Raw genomic sequence first — 12600 nt, forward strand, 5'->3', positions numbered from 1 at the left:
ATTTTTGAGAGAGAAAGCACAAGCAGGAGAGGGGCAGAGAGAGAGGAAGACAGAATCCCAAGCAGGCTCTGCACTGTCAGCACAAAGCCCAACATGGGGCTCAAACCCATGAACTGCGAGATTATGAGCCGAGCCAAAGTCGGATGCTCACCCTCCTGAGCCACCCAGGCAAGAGGGTGGGTTTAAATACCATAGTCTGGGAAGGCCTCTCCAAGGAAGTGACCCTTGAGCACAGATCTGAATGTTGAGAGAGAACCATCTCCATTTGGAGATCCAGGGATCTTCATTGCTTTACAAAAAAACAGCAATTATAGAAATGTGGTGTGTCCAAAGGAAAGAGAGGTGCTGTCTTACTGAGAGAAGAGTAGACAATGAACTTGGCAGTCCATGATAAGGGATCAGAATTCCTGGTAAGTGTAAATGGGCATGAATGAAAGGCCAGAATGAATGATGTCGGTATGGCAGAAAGTACTAAATATTCTTGCTGGTTTTGTCATATCCTAAGCCATAGTTTATGTGTACTAAACTATGCACAACTGTACACAAACTATACACAAACTACTAAACTATACGCAAAAACATACCAATCTCTTTGATTTGGATTATAAGGGTTATAGTTTGGAAAGAAATGAGTTGGAGTTTGATTTTGCCATTGTGCATGAAGGGAATGTTTGCCAAGTGTATTGACCTAGAGTACCAGGGAGAAACTGACTAATTAAATCTCTTAAGAGAACTAGTTTTGAAGTCTTCCCAGCATTTTAGAATATCCAGTTCCAACAATCAAGTGGTTTGTTAATTTTTGGTTCTTCTGTTCCTTAAAACAGCTTCCCCGTTCAACAGCCTAGCTAAGACTTTGTTATTCAAATTTAAGTTATAGAATGAACTTGGAAGAAATAAAACTGCACCAGAGCCATCGCAGAAGATTCTTTTTTCCCCAAGTACCTCTACAATGGGGAAAGGTATGGCCGATGTGTAGCCACTATGAGGGATGCAGCTGGTCACGCCGCACCAAGCCACACGTTTGTAGCCATGGCCGCTTTGTCACATCCACCAGCCAACTCTGCATGAGGTCTTTTCTGCCATAGGTTGTCAGTTGTGAATTTTCTGTTGCATCTTATAACTAGAAGGTTGCGCTTCAGTCCATGCCTGCCTGAGATGTGCCCCCTTAGTATCCAAAACTGAGCCTGCTTGATAGAAGCAGGGTGGAGAGGGTAGATCACAGGAGCGCCAAGCCTGAGAGACAGAAACCTGGGTGGACTGAGAACTTGATGCCTGCCTCAAGACCATTGAGATTTGTTATGCGTTTTAATGCTTTTGCCCTAATTAGCTGTGCTATTTTAAGCAAGTCAAGTAAGCTCTTTGGGCCTTCCTCAGTTTCCAATCAATGCATTGCAAGGTTGGCATGAAAGCAATTGTTTTCAAATGAGCTTCCAGCAGCAGGCCTCAATTTTCCAAAGAAATCTCACTAGAAATTCTGGTATCTTAAGGAGCTACACAGTCTTATTCACAGTCAGGTTCCAAATTTCCAGAACTCCTGAGATGCCTCTTTAGACCCCTTAGAAATCCTGATCCAGAGGTCTGGGCTGGGGGCCCAGGATCTGCCATTTGAACAAACTTCTGAGGTGATTTTTATTCAGACGTCTTGGGAATCATAGTTGGGAAAACTCTGCCCTAAGAATCTCTGAAATATGCTCTGAAAACCAAGGAAAGTGGTTATCTGCAAGCTCTCTTCCCACTCTGACATCCTATGAATATATTGGTACATAATAAAACTGGGTGGGACATTTCTTCTGAAGACAGAAGAGGAAAGGGTTTAAATCAGAGGTCAAAAATGGACAACTTGGAGATATTTTTTGTTCTGTCTACACAGTATTTTACTTTTTTTTTTTTTTTTTGGTGTTTATTTTGCGAGAGAAAGAGAGAGCATGAGCAGGGGAGGAGCAGAGACAGACAGGGAGAGAGAGAGAATCCCAAGAAGGCTACATGCTGTCAGTGCATGCCCTGATGTGGGGCTCGACCCCACAAACTGTGAGATCATGACCTGAGCCTAAATCAAGAGTTGGATGCTTAACCGTCTAAGTAACCAGGCACCCTCACAGTATTTTAAAAAATCAAATTGTGTTTCTATTTTAAAACTCTCAATTTATGAGTTCTTTTTAAAAAGACAGAAAATGCTGCAGTACTGAACCCTCATCCCCATGTGCCCTATGTTGGCTGGAGCTAAAGCACAACTGTCCTCTGAAGACAGAATTTGACCCTCAGTTCTCTACAGTCTGTCCTAGTCCCCATTCCAGCACATCTCACCCACTCCATTCATTTACATGATGTGTAACATTTCAGTTTGCATCCCCTGCAACTTTTAGTAGTAACATTTGAGTTAGCTATAACAAAGGGCTGAGCTTGAAAGTTCTTCATCACTAGAAAGACCGGGAAATCTCCGTTGTTTAGAAATACAGCTCAGGTGGCTTGCTATTATACTTCCTGAAGGTAGGGACTTGAACCGTAATGTCAAGGAAATTGCAATTTCTAGATGTACATTTGGTTGCTGTTTGTGAACTGTAGCTGTGCTGCACTCCCCGTTTCTTGTAGGTGTGCTGATGTGGGAAGTCTTCAGTGAAGGCAAAATCCCGTATGAAAACCGAAGCAACTCAGAGGTGGTGGAAGATATCTCTACTGGATTTCGCTTATACAAGCCCCGGCTGGCCTCCTCAAATATCTACCAGATCATGAATCATTGCTGGAAAGAGGTCAGTAAAGGAAGCGGTTTCCCCCTGCCTCACCATCGACAACGTTAGGGTCTGTCACATTCTCTAGAGAAAGGGAGCCTCTTAGAGGATAAGAAGCAGGTAAAGCTGAAGTAGAGTAGCAAGAAAGTGGGTTGGAGTGTCTACTAACTAAAGAGGTTGCCCATCCCTCAAAGAGCTGGCAGTGACCTGAAATATTATTTGATCTGCAGTATAATTTCACAAGCCAAAACACTGTTAGAGAGGAAGAGGGGGTCAGACCTGTGCCAATATGCCAATTTTCCGAGAAAAGACGTCCATGACATCATAAAACCATCAAGTACACATGAAGTTAGCTCGTAAATTGGTGAGCAGAAGTTCACATGTGCTGTGCAAATATTAAAATGACTTAATTAGGGGGCCCCTGGGTGACTCAGTTGGTTGAGTGTCCGACTTCAACTCAGGTTATGATCTCGTGGTCCATGAGTTCAAGCCCCACGTGGGCTCGTTGCTGTCAGCACAGACCCCACTTCAGGTCCTCTGCCCCCCTCTCTCTACCCCTCCCCCACTTGTGCTCTCTCTCTCCCTCTCTCAAAAATAAATAAAACATGTAAAATAAAATAAAATAAAGTGACTTAATTCAAGTTCATTTTATTTGTTCAACAATTTAGACTGAAAAACCAATTACTCTGCACCCTCCCAGATGCCTCAGTTATCCCATGCTTGGGTTGCAGGCTATATCTTAAGCCACATCAGCATGAGTCTTAGATGTCCTTTGGATGAGTTAGAAAGTTTTAAAGTTCAATGACAATTAAAAGCTGCTGAACAGAGAATTAACACAAATTCAGATTGTTGAAGGGTAATAAGGTGGAATTAAGAAAGTATAGGATACTCAGACTTTGTCCTAGCTTTGCCACTCCTTAGTCATTAATCTTGGGCAATTCTCTGAACCTCCTTTTTCTTACTCATAAGAGAATTAAATAATGCTTGATCTGTAAGTTCACAGAGGCTTTGTATTCAGAAACAAACAAACAATGAAGACATAAAGAAAGGCGCAAAACAAATTCAGTCCAACTTCACGAGAATTAAATGCTGTCATAATTATGATAGCTGAAATTTACTTAGCACTTTTTTCTTTTTTTAACTCTTTTATTGATTTTTAAGCTAATAGACTTTATTGTTTAGAAGTTTTCGATTTACAGGAAAAAATGAGCAAATAGTACAGAGAGTTCCCATATACCTCCCCCCTCCATTAGTAACATTTTGCATTAGTGTGGTACATTTGTTACGATTAATCAACGACTACTTATACATTAACTAAAGATCATGGTTTGCATTAAGATTCATTCTTTGTGCTGTACAGTTCTAGGAGTTTTGACAAATATACAATATTATATATCTACCATTATAGTATCATACAGAATAGTTTCACTGCCTTCAAATCCACTGGCCTTTCATCTATTTATCCATTCCTTTCTTCTGTCCAAACCCTTGGCAACTATTGATCTTACTGACCAAGTTTCACCTTTCCCAGAATGTCATATAGTTGAAGTCATATAATGTGTAGCCTTTTCAGACTGGTTTCATTCACTTAGCAATATGCATTTGTTGATTATTCCATGTCTTTTCTTGGCTTGATAGCTCACTTCCTTTTGTCACTGAATAATATTCCATTGGATGGATGTACCACAGTTTGGCTATCCATTCACCTATTGAAGGATATCTTGATTGCTTGCAGTTTGGGCAATTGTGAATAAAGCTACTATAAATATCTGTGTGCAGGTTTTTGTATGAACATAAATTTTCAGCTCCATTGGGTAACTATCTAGGAGTATAATTGCTGGATCATATGATACCACTACATTTAGCCTTGTAAGAAACTGCCAGACTCTCTTCCAAAGTGGTTGTACCATTGTGCAATCCCACCAGCAATGAGAATTCCTTTTGTTCCATATCCTCACCAGGATTTAATATTATCAGGTGTTTTTGATTTTAACCATTCTAATAGCTATATAGTGGTATATCATTGTTTCGGTTTGCAGTTTCCTGATGATATACGATGTTGAGCATCTTTTCACATGCTTCTTTGCCATCTGTATCTCTTCTTTAATGAGATGTCTGTTGACATCTTTTGCCCATTTTTAAATCTTTTTCAATGTTTATTAATTTTTGAGAGACAGAGCATGAGCAGGGGAGGAGCAGAGAGAGAGGGAGACACAGAATGTGAAGCAGGCTCCAGGCTCTGAGCTGTCAGCACAGAGCCCAATGCGGGGCTCGAACTCACAAGCTGTGAGATCATGAGAGTGGAAGTCGGACGTTTAACTGACTAAGACACCCAGGTGCCCCAATGGTGCATTTTTAATACATGATTTTATTTAATTCTCACAACAGTCTTAAGAGATAGATACTATTATTATCCCCCTTTTACGGACAACAAAACTGAAGTTCAAACAGGTTAAGTAACTTGCTCAATGTCACACAGCTAATGAAAGGAACAGTTTAGATTCAAAAGCAGGCCGTATGATTCCTGAATACCTGCTGTTAACAACTGAGACACGATAGCTTCAAATACAATAAATACGGAAACACATTTGAAAATCAGCAGCACATTTTCAAATTCACATTTGAATTCTGGTTTGCTTTGGAATTAACTATGACACACAAGTACGAGGAACTCACAGAGTTCTTTTTTTCCCCTTCTAGAAACCAGAAGACCGGCCACCTTTCTGCAGACTCTTGAGTCAACTGGCTGAAATTGCAGAATCAGGACTTTAGCAGAGACTCAGCGCCAGGCCACGGGCTGCAGATCCTGAATGGGGGAAGCAGATTCTCCATTCATAGAGCATTAAAAGCTGCCACCAGCCCAGGACTCCCCAGAGGCAGCCGGCCTGTGGCGCCGGTCACTGAGCTGCCGCGGAGGCAGCACCCTGGCAGGGGCTGGCACCCAGCCGCAGGCAGGAGGCTCAGCCGCTGAACTGGGAGTGAAGCCAGAGCAGCCGCGATGTCTCTACCCTCCTTCCAGCCTCTTGTGTGTGGTGCACGAACCTCAATCTGACAGCTTTCAGGCAACGTTTCTTGCACTTCTTAGAGAAAAGGAGAGATGGGGGTAGGACTGTGGATTATTATTTTTGTTATTATTTCAAACATGAAATATAAAGTTTATGGTCAAGGGTTTATGAGATCTAAAGCTTATGGTCAAGGGATTTTTACTTGACCTGACAACACAGAATCCCAGGATACGGGGCAAGATAAATGAGGAGTGTGACTCTTTTTCAAGGAGAACCGGCGAACTAATTAAGGTCAGGAGGTGTAAACTCAGCCGCTGTGATGTCGTCAGCCGCAGCTTCCTGCCGTAGAGGATGATGGAACTAATGCTCACATCTGAGGCCGGATAATCTAGAAGCAGCTTAATGCATGTTACTCATCCAGCACAGTGCCACTTTCCTCCTTGAAGGGACACAATGGACTGGGGTGAACGATTTCTATCTCATGGCTGGGGCTGGCATCTGGACAGAAAGAGGGCATCAAACGATGGAGAACCAAATGGTACAGAGAAAGGCCTTGGGCTGTTAGTACTCCAACACCCACCTTTAGTACCAAGCTGGGCAGGTCACTGTGCCTTCCCTTCTGCACAGAATGCTTCTGCAGGCATCTTGGGAGAAGATGTTTCTTCTGAACCCTGACTCCCACTGAGGACTCCACCACCAATTTTTCTGGCCTCAAGGATTAGTCCCCTCTGCACTGTTCCACCCTCATCAGCAGAGGGCAGCATTGTGTCGGGCAGTGTGGTCTTGCAGAGAAATCCAAGCTTGTTTAGGCCCTAGAGGTTTGCAACTTCAAGGTTGAGGCTTCACGCCTCCTGAAAGTCTCTGAGAGGAACGAGGGGTCTATTCTTGCTCAAACCATCTGGATAGCAACAGGCACTGAGTAGGGTGCTTTCAAGGTGCACAAGGCAGCCTACTGTTGATTGAGCACTGAAATCTGCACAGTGAACATGTACTGAGCTACAAGCCTTATCTGCAGAATTTCATTTCATCCTGAGTTCACACCAACCCCATGAGAAACTATTCTTATTCCCATTTTACAGATAATCGAACTGAGGCTTTAAAAAGCCAATACACCTCCCCAAAGTGACAGAGCTAGGAAGTGTAGAGGCTACATCTGTCTGACACCAGTGCAGTTTCTTTATTTCTATTCAGCACTGTCTCCTACTGATGATGAAAGGGGTTGCAGAGAAGGAGATAAATATAGCTGGGGGAAAGACCTAGAAAGCCATTAAAGAAGTCAACACAGAATGATGTTTCTCCCACGTAGACCACTATGGTTGGCCATGTAAACCTCCAAGTTGGAATAGGATCTTCTTTTTCCTCATCTGTAGCTTCACCTTTGTTAGAATTAATGACTTTGGAGTTGCTCAATTAATTAACCCTTTGATTCACCCACCCCTCCAGAGTCATGTTGCAGGAAGCCATTTATAGATGAGCTTCAAAACAGCTTTGAAAGATCCTCCTGCGGGTATATAAATGCTTCCTTTAATCATCATCTCAACTTTGAGTCAGCTGCACTCTTCTTGGACATTTTGTGTTCACTGATGTAAGAGAGAGTTCGTTTTCCTACAGCATTCAGATGAAACTTGTAGAGAGATTATTGGGTAGTGTAGTCATTCACTCTTCTGTGTGATATTTTGACCAGCTAGAGATGCAGATGCATAGCTTTTAACTGTAACTATTGTTTTTTTTTTAAATTTTTTATGTTTATTTTTGAGAGAGAGACAGAGTGTGAGCGGGGAAGGGGCAGAAAGAGAAGGAGATGCAGAATCTGAAGCAGGCTTCAGGCTCTGAGCTGTCAGCACAGAGCCCGATGTGGGGCTCGAACTCATGGACTGTGAGATCGTGACCTGAGCCAAAGTCGGACACTCAACCGACTGAGCCACCCAGGCGCCCCTCAACTATAATTATTGTGAAACTGGTTGCCTCAAGATAAAACTCTATCATTCAGAAGATGACCTTACTCAACATATCCAAAATCATCTCTGTTTACTTTTTGGCCTTTTGTACATTCTCTTGTGGAACCCTTAATTAGAGATGATTTCTGGAACATCCAGCCTAAAAGGAAAACATCAAAATTGACTGATTTCTGTGGTCTGGTTTCAAAAATTACCCCTTGCATGGTATTATCTTGTTCACGCTCAGATTTGCTGGGGCCTTAACTGAACATTTGTCAATAGTTGACTCCCCAGTGTCCTATCCTGCAAAAGGGGCTTCCTGTCTGTTTCTCTTTTCCCTTCTCACAGGTTGAAAATTGTACCATGTGTTCACAAAAAATTCCCTTATACAAGGTTTTGGTTCTAGACGCATTTTATAGATGCATTTTGTACCTTTTGAGACTATTTATATTTAGATGTATTGAATATTTATTAGTGTACAGTCCCTGCTAGTATCCATGATAAAAATGTTACAAATATCTCTAACCATTTATAAAGCACACATAGTTGAAGGTTGGGTCTAGCAAATAAAGCTATATGTTTTAATAAATACAGTATATATGGCCTGGGTTCCATTTGCCCAAATGTCAAACAACCACAAATTTTCCTCAAATAAAAACGATTACATGGCTGTATGTTCCACAAGCAAGTAAAGACTATATATCATTCAACATCTGATATAAATATCAAAGGCTTCTTGTGTTCCTATCATATACTCTACCGAGAGCTACAGAAACAAAGATGACAAAGGCAGTCTTTGGTTTTCAGAAACTTCAGGTACAGTTAAGAAGGCAGACATATAAACAAGTAAAATCATCCAGCAATTAGAGCAACAACAGAAATATGGTCTAAGAGGAGAGGAGAGGAGAAAAAAAGTTATGGAATCTATCAGGGGAAGGGTGACCTCAGGAAAACTTCCTGGAACCTTGCTACTCAAAGTGTGGTCCCTAGACCAGCAATAGCAGCAAGACCAACTGGTGACAAGTGTGAATTCTCTGGCTTCACCCCGAAACTCACTGAACGAGAATCTGCATTTTCACAAAATCCACAGGTGCTCCTAAGCACATTAAAGTTTGAGACATACCGTCATAGAGGATGTAATGTCCGACTCAGTTTGGAGGATGAATTATGTTTTTTTCTAGCAAGCAAGTGGGCAGAAGTAAGAGAGATAGTTAACAGGTAGAATGATAAAGGAAATAGAATGTATGAGGAAGCTATTATCAGCTTATCCTTGCTGGAGTGGAAGCTGTGGGGATGGCCACGAGGTGTTGGCAAGGGTGAGGATGATTAAGGGGGGAGGCAAATTGAAACTGAATCTGTAAATCTAGATAAGGACCATATTTGAAAAGACAAGAAATGTTGGAACTCTACCTATAGATAGAAAAGATGTCAGCGTGCAAAGAGAGAAGGTCAAATTTCTGTTTAAAAATATATTCTGGCAGCAACACAGTGAGTGTATTTGAGAGAGGTAAAGCCGATAGAAGAGAAGCCAATATGAAGATGAATTTCGCCGTGTTCCAAGAACCAGATTATTGTTCATACCCATTCGCTGTCATCTGCTGTGTGGGTGACACGGAGAAATTGTAATTCGGAGTTCTTCAGTCACAGTTGGACAGCAATGAATAGCTTAGCTATTCCCCTGCCTCTTAAAGTCCCAGCGAAAAACAGGCTGGCTTATGTTTTTGGTGTGTTGAGCTCCCCTGTTGACCAAATGCCCATGTCCACTGCAGGAGCCGGTTCACACACCAGAGGACCACTGGGCACAAGTGAAAAAGCCCGCAACTTCTACTCAGACCTTTGTGGGACTCACCTTTGGGCTTGACTCCCACCGGGAAATGACCCAGATAGCAAACTCCTAAAGCGACTGGATGAACAGCTCTGCTTCTCAGCGTATTTATCCTGTAGACCCTACTCTCCCTGGAATCTCCCAACACAAAAGTCCACTGCCTTGAGGAAGAGGCAGAACGTAACCCATTCAGCAAGATGGGCTGTGTGTATTTGTGTGTGTGTGTCTTCAATGACTGTGAGATTCTCTTCAAGTCATGACGTGTAGTAGGCTTATGGGATCACAGAATCACACAGTGACTATTAGAAGGAGTTTTAGAGATCATTTACTTACTTTATAAATAATAGTTCCCATTCACCTGACATTGCTTGGCACTGTGTCAGGTGTATAAGATGAATATGATATCTTATCGGTTAGAGACCAAACACTTCACACTCAAATTAAGATAATTCAAGGAGGACTTATTTACAGAAGGATTATGTAGAACAGTGTGGGTCAAGTTTAGGAGAACCACAGGGTAGTACAGAGGAAAATAACAGCCAAGGAGCAGTTATCACCTTAAGGCCTGAAGAGACAGGAGGGAGAGTAGTCATTTGAATGTGACAGCAGAGAGTCACTTAGAGAAGGTTGCCTTGAGAGGAGAGGACCTTTAGTAAGGAAGCCCGAGGCAACATCACAAGGAGAAAACAGGGGAATAAATACAATGGCCCTACTCTCCTCCCTTACCCCATCAACTGCTGGGGTTACTTGTTGGCCAAACCCAACTGAAAGACAGAGGAGGAGGAAAGTGTAGCAGGGTCATCCGTAGAGGTAAGTCCCCAAGGGAAAGAGCAGGGTGCAAAGAGTGGAGTGGATTTGGAGAAGGAGAAGATATCTAGTATGGACACCAGCCTTCCTATAAGAAGCCCTTCGGCTACTAAAAAAGTCCAACACGTAAACAAACACAGTTGATGTTTATTACTTGCAGATTCTATACTTGCAAATTTGCCTACTCACTGAAATTTATTTGTAACTCCCAAACCAGTCCTTCCATAGCCATCCATGGCATGCCCATGCCAGAGCAGCAAAAAATGTGAGTTGCCCTCTGTGCATATTCCCAGCCCAGGTCAAACAAGGTAGTGCTCTGCCTTCTCATTTCAGCTCTCACACAGTAAACAAGTATCCTTTTCAAGGCTTTGTGCCATGTTTGCACTTGTGTACTTTTTGTTGGTCATTTTGCTGGTTAAAATGGCCCTCGAGCAAAGAGCTGAAATGTTTGTAGTGTTCCTAAGAGCAAGAAGGCTGTGACATCCCTTTCAAAGAAAATACGTGTGTTGGATAAGTTTCATTCAGTCATGAGTTTTAATGCTGTTGACTGTGACTTTAACGTTAATGAATCCACAAAGTATATTAAATAAGGTGCTTTCTAACAAACATGCATAACGTGAGGTTATGTATAGATCAGTTGATGAAAATATTGTGACCAGAAGCTCACAAGAACCTAACCCCATTATTCCTCTAGGAGCCATGTTTCAGTATTCATTCATTTGGTGCCCACGGCAACTTTATGAAACATAAGTACCAAATAATGAGAATCAACTCTGATTGCAAAGGGTTGTTGTGGGCTAACCAATGGAGCAGTGGTCACAATACAGTGAAAACCCCTCAGGGATCAAGGAGGGCTTCACAGAGGAGGTGATATTTGAGCTGTCTTGAAGGGTAAATAGGAGCTCCTAAGTGAGAGGATCTGGAAGAACATTTCAGGAAGAAAAGCCCGAATAAAACAAAAAAATATATCTTATTCCACCTTCTTCCCTTGCATTACTTTTAAATTAGGACTGGGAACCTTGAGGACAAGGTTAGTAGGTGCTAGCCACAGTCAGAGGAGAATCAGTTGAAAATGTTGAGTGGACTGTGATTTTCTCACCATCCAGGATCACCTCTACCCATACTATCTACATGCATCTACAGCTATGAAGACATTTCTGGCCCCTTTCCATTTTCTCAGATTGATTTTGAGGACAAGTGTCTGTAAGCTGAGACAAACTATGCAAACATTCATTTGTGTTTCTCTTTTGTATATTTCACAGCAGTTTCCCATCTAAGATAATGTTTGCTCTCTCAGCAGCTTTGGGATAGAAGCAGGAGTACAAGGGTCTTACCAGACAGAAAAGGAAAGTGATACCCAGAGAGCATGCCTGAGGTTGTAGACTTACTTAACAAAGGTGAGGTTAGAACACAGATCTTATTCCAAGTCCTACATTCTTCCTAGAGATCACACCAAAATTCAAACCACATTAATAATCATAATAATAACAATATAAGCTTCCATTCTTGACCACTTATGATGACTATGCTTAGCATGTTACATTTATTATTTCATTTAATCTTCTAAGAACCCAAGGGATAGGTACAATGACGATTGTTTCAATTTTACAGATGAGAACAAGGCTTAGTAAATTAGGGAAGCCATTCACGGTCACACAATTAGTGAGTGACAGAATGGGGGCTTGAAGCCAGACCTGTCTGTCCCCAAATTCCATGTTCCCAACCATTCTGTGGGGCTGATTATAGGGCCACCTATGCTAACTTCTGAGAACACAGCAGCACTGAGCCCATTGTGCCTTTGGCTATACTGCTGCATTTCAAATCCCGTTCAGTGTATGCTCAGCCCCTCCTTATCAGCTCTTATCTAAAATTATTATAAACAGAATTTGTGTAAGTAAAAATGAAATGTTCTTTGCTATGAAGTTATGTGTGAAAGATCTGACCTTCAAGGGAACCAGTTCCATAGAAGTTGTGAGAAATGAGCAAAGTAAGAGAAAGACAGCGTGATGAGGGGACATGTGTTTCCAAATGGACCAAGATGGAGTCACAATCTTTCAGCAACAAAACAGTCCTCAATATTTCATTTATAAAGTAACAGGGCTACTTCTTAGGATTTCATGAGGATGAAATTAGCCCATCCATATATAGTACTTAGCACAGAGGCTGGCCCCAAATAAACATTTAACAAATGTTAGTTTAAAACATATCTTTAAAATATAAGATAACAGAGAGGGAAGCAAACCATAAGAGATTCTGAAATATAGAGAACAAACTGAGGGTTGCTGGAGGGGTGTTGGGTG

General features: G+C 41.9%; 1 protein-coding gene across 1 annotated transcript in view; it reads left to right on the forward strand.

Moving 5' to 3' along the window:
• ITK (IL2 inducible T cell kinase) overlaps nt 1–8352 on the forward strand; it is a 60450-nt gene extending 52098 nt beyond the window's left edge. Inside the window, exons 16-17 of the mRNA XM_019464531.2 lie at nt 2590–2747; nt 5427–8352. Of these exons, the coding sequence (XP_019320076.1) occupies nt 2590–2747; nt 5427–5498 (230 nt within the window). The 3' untranslated portion in view covers nt 5499–8352. The remainder of the gene's footprint in view (nt 1–2589; nt 2748–5426) is intronic.
• Nucleotides 8353–12600: the final 4248 nt, after the last annotated feature.

Source organism: Panthera pardus, unplaced genomic scaffold (genome assembly GCF_024362965.1).
Source record: "Panthera pardus isolate Hobbes unplaced genomic scaffold, ASM2436296v1 HiC_scaffold_2, whole genome shotgun sequence".
Lineage (NCBI taxonomy): Eukaryota > Metazoa > Chordata > Mammalia > Carnivora > Felidae > Panthera > Panthera pardus.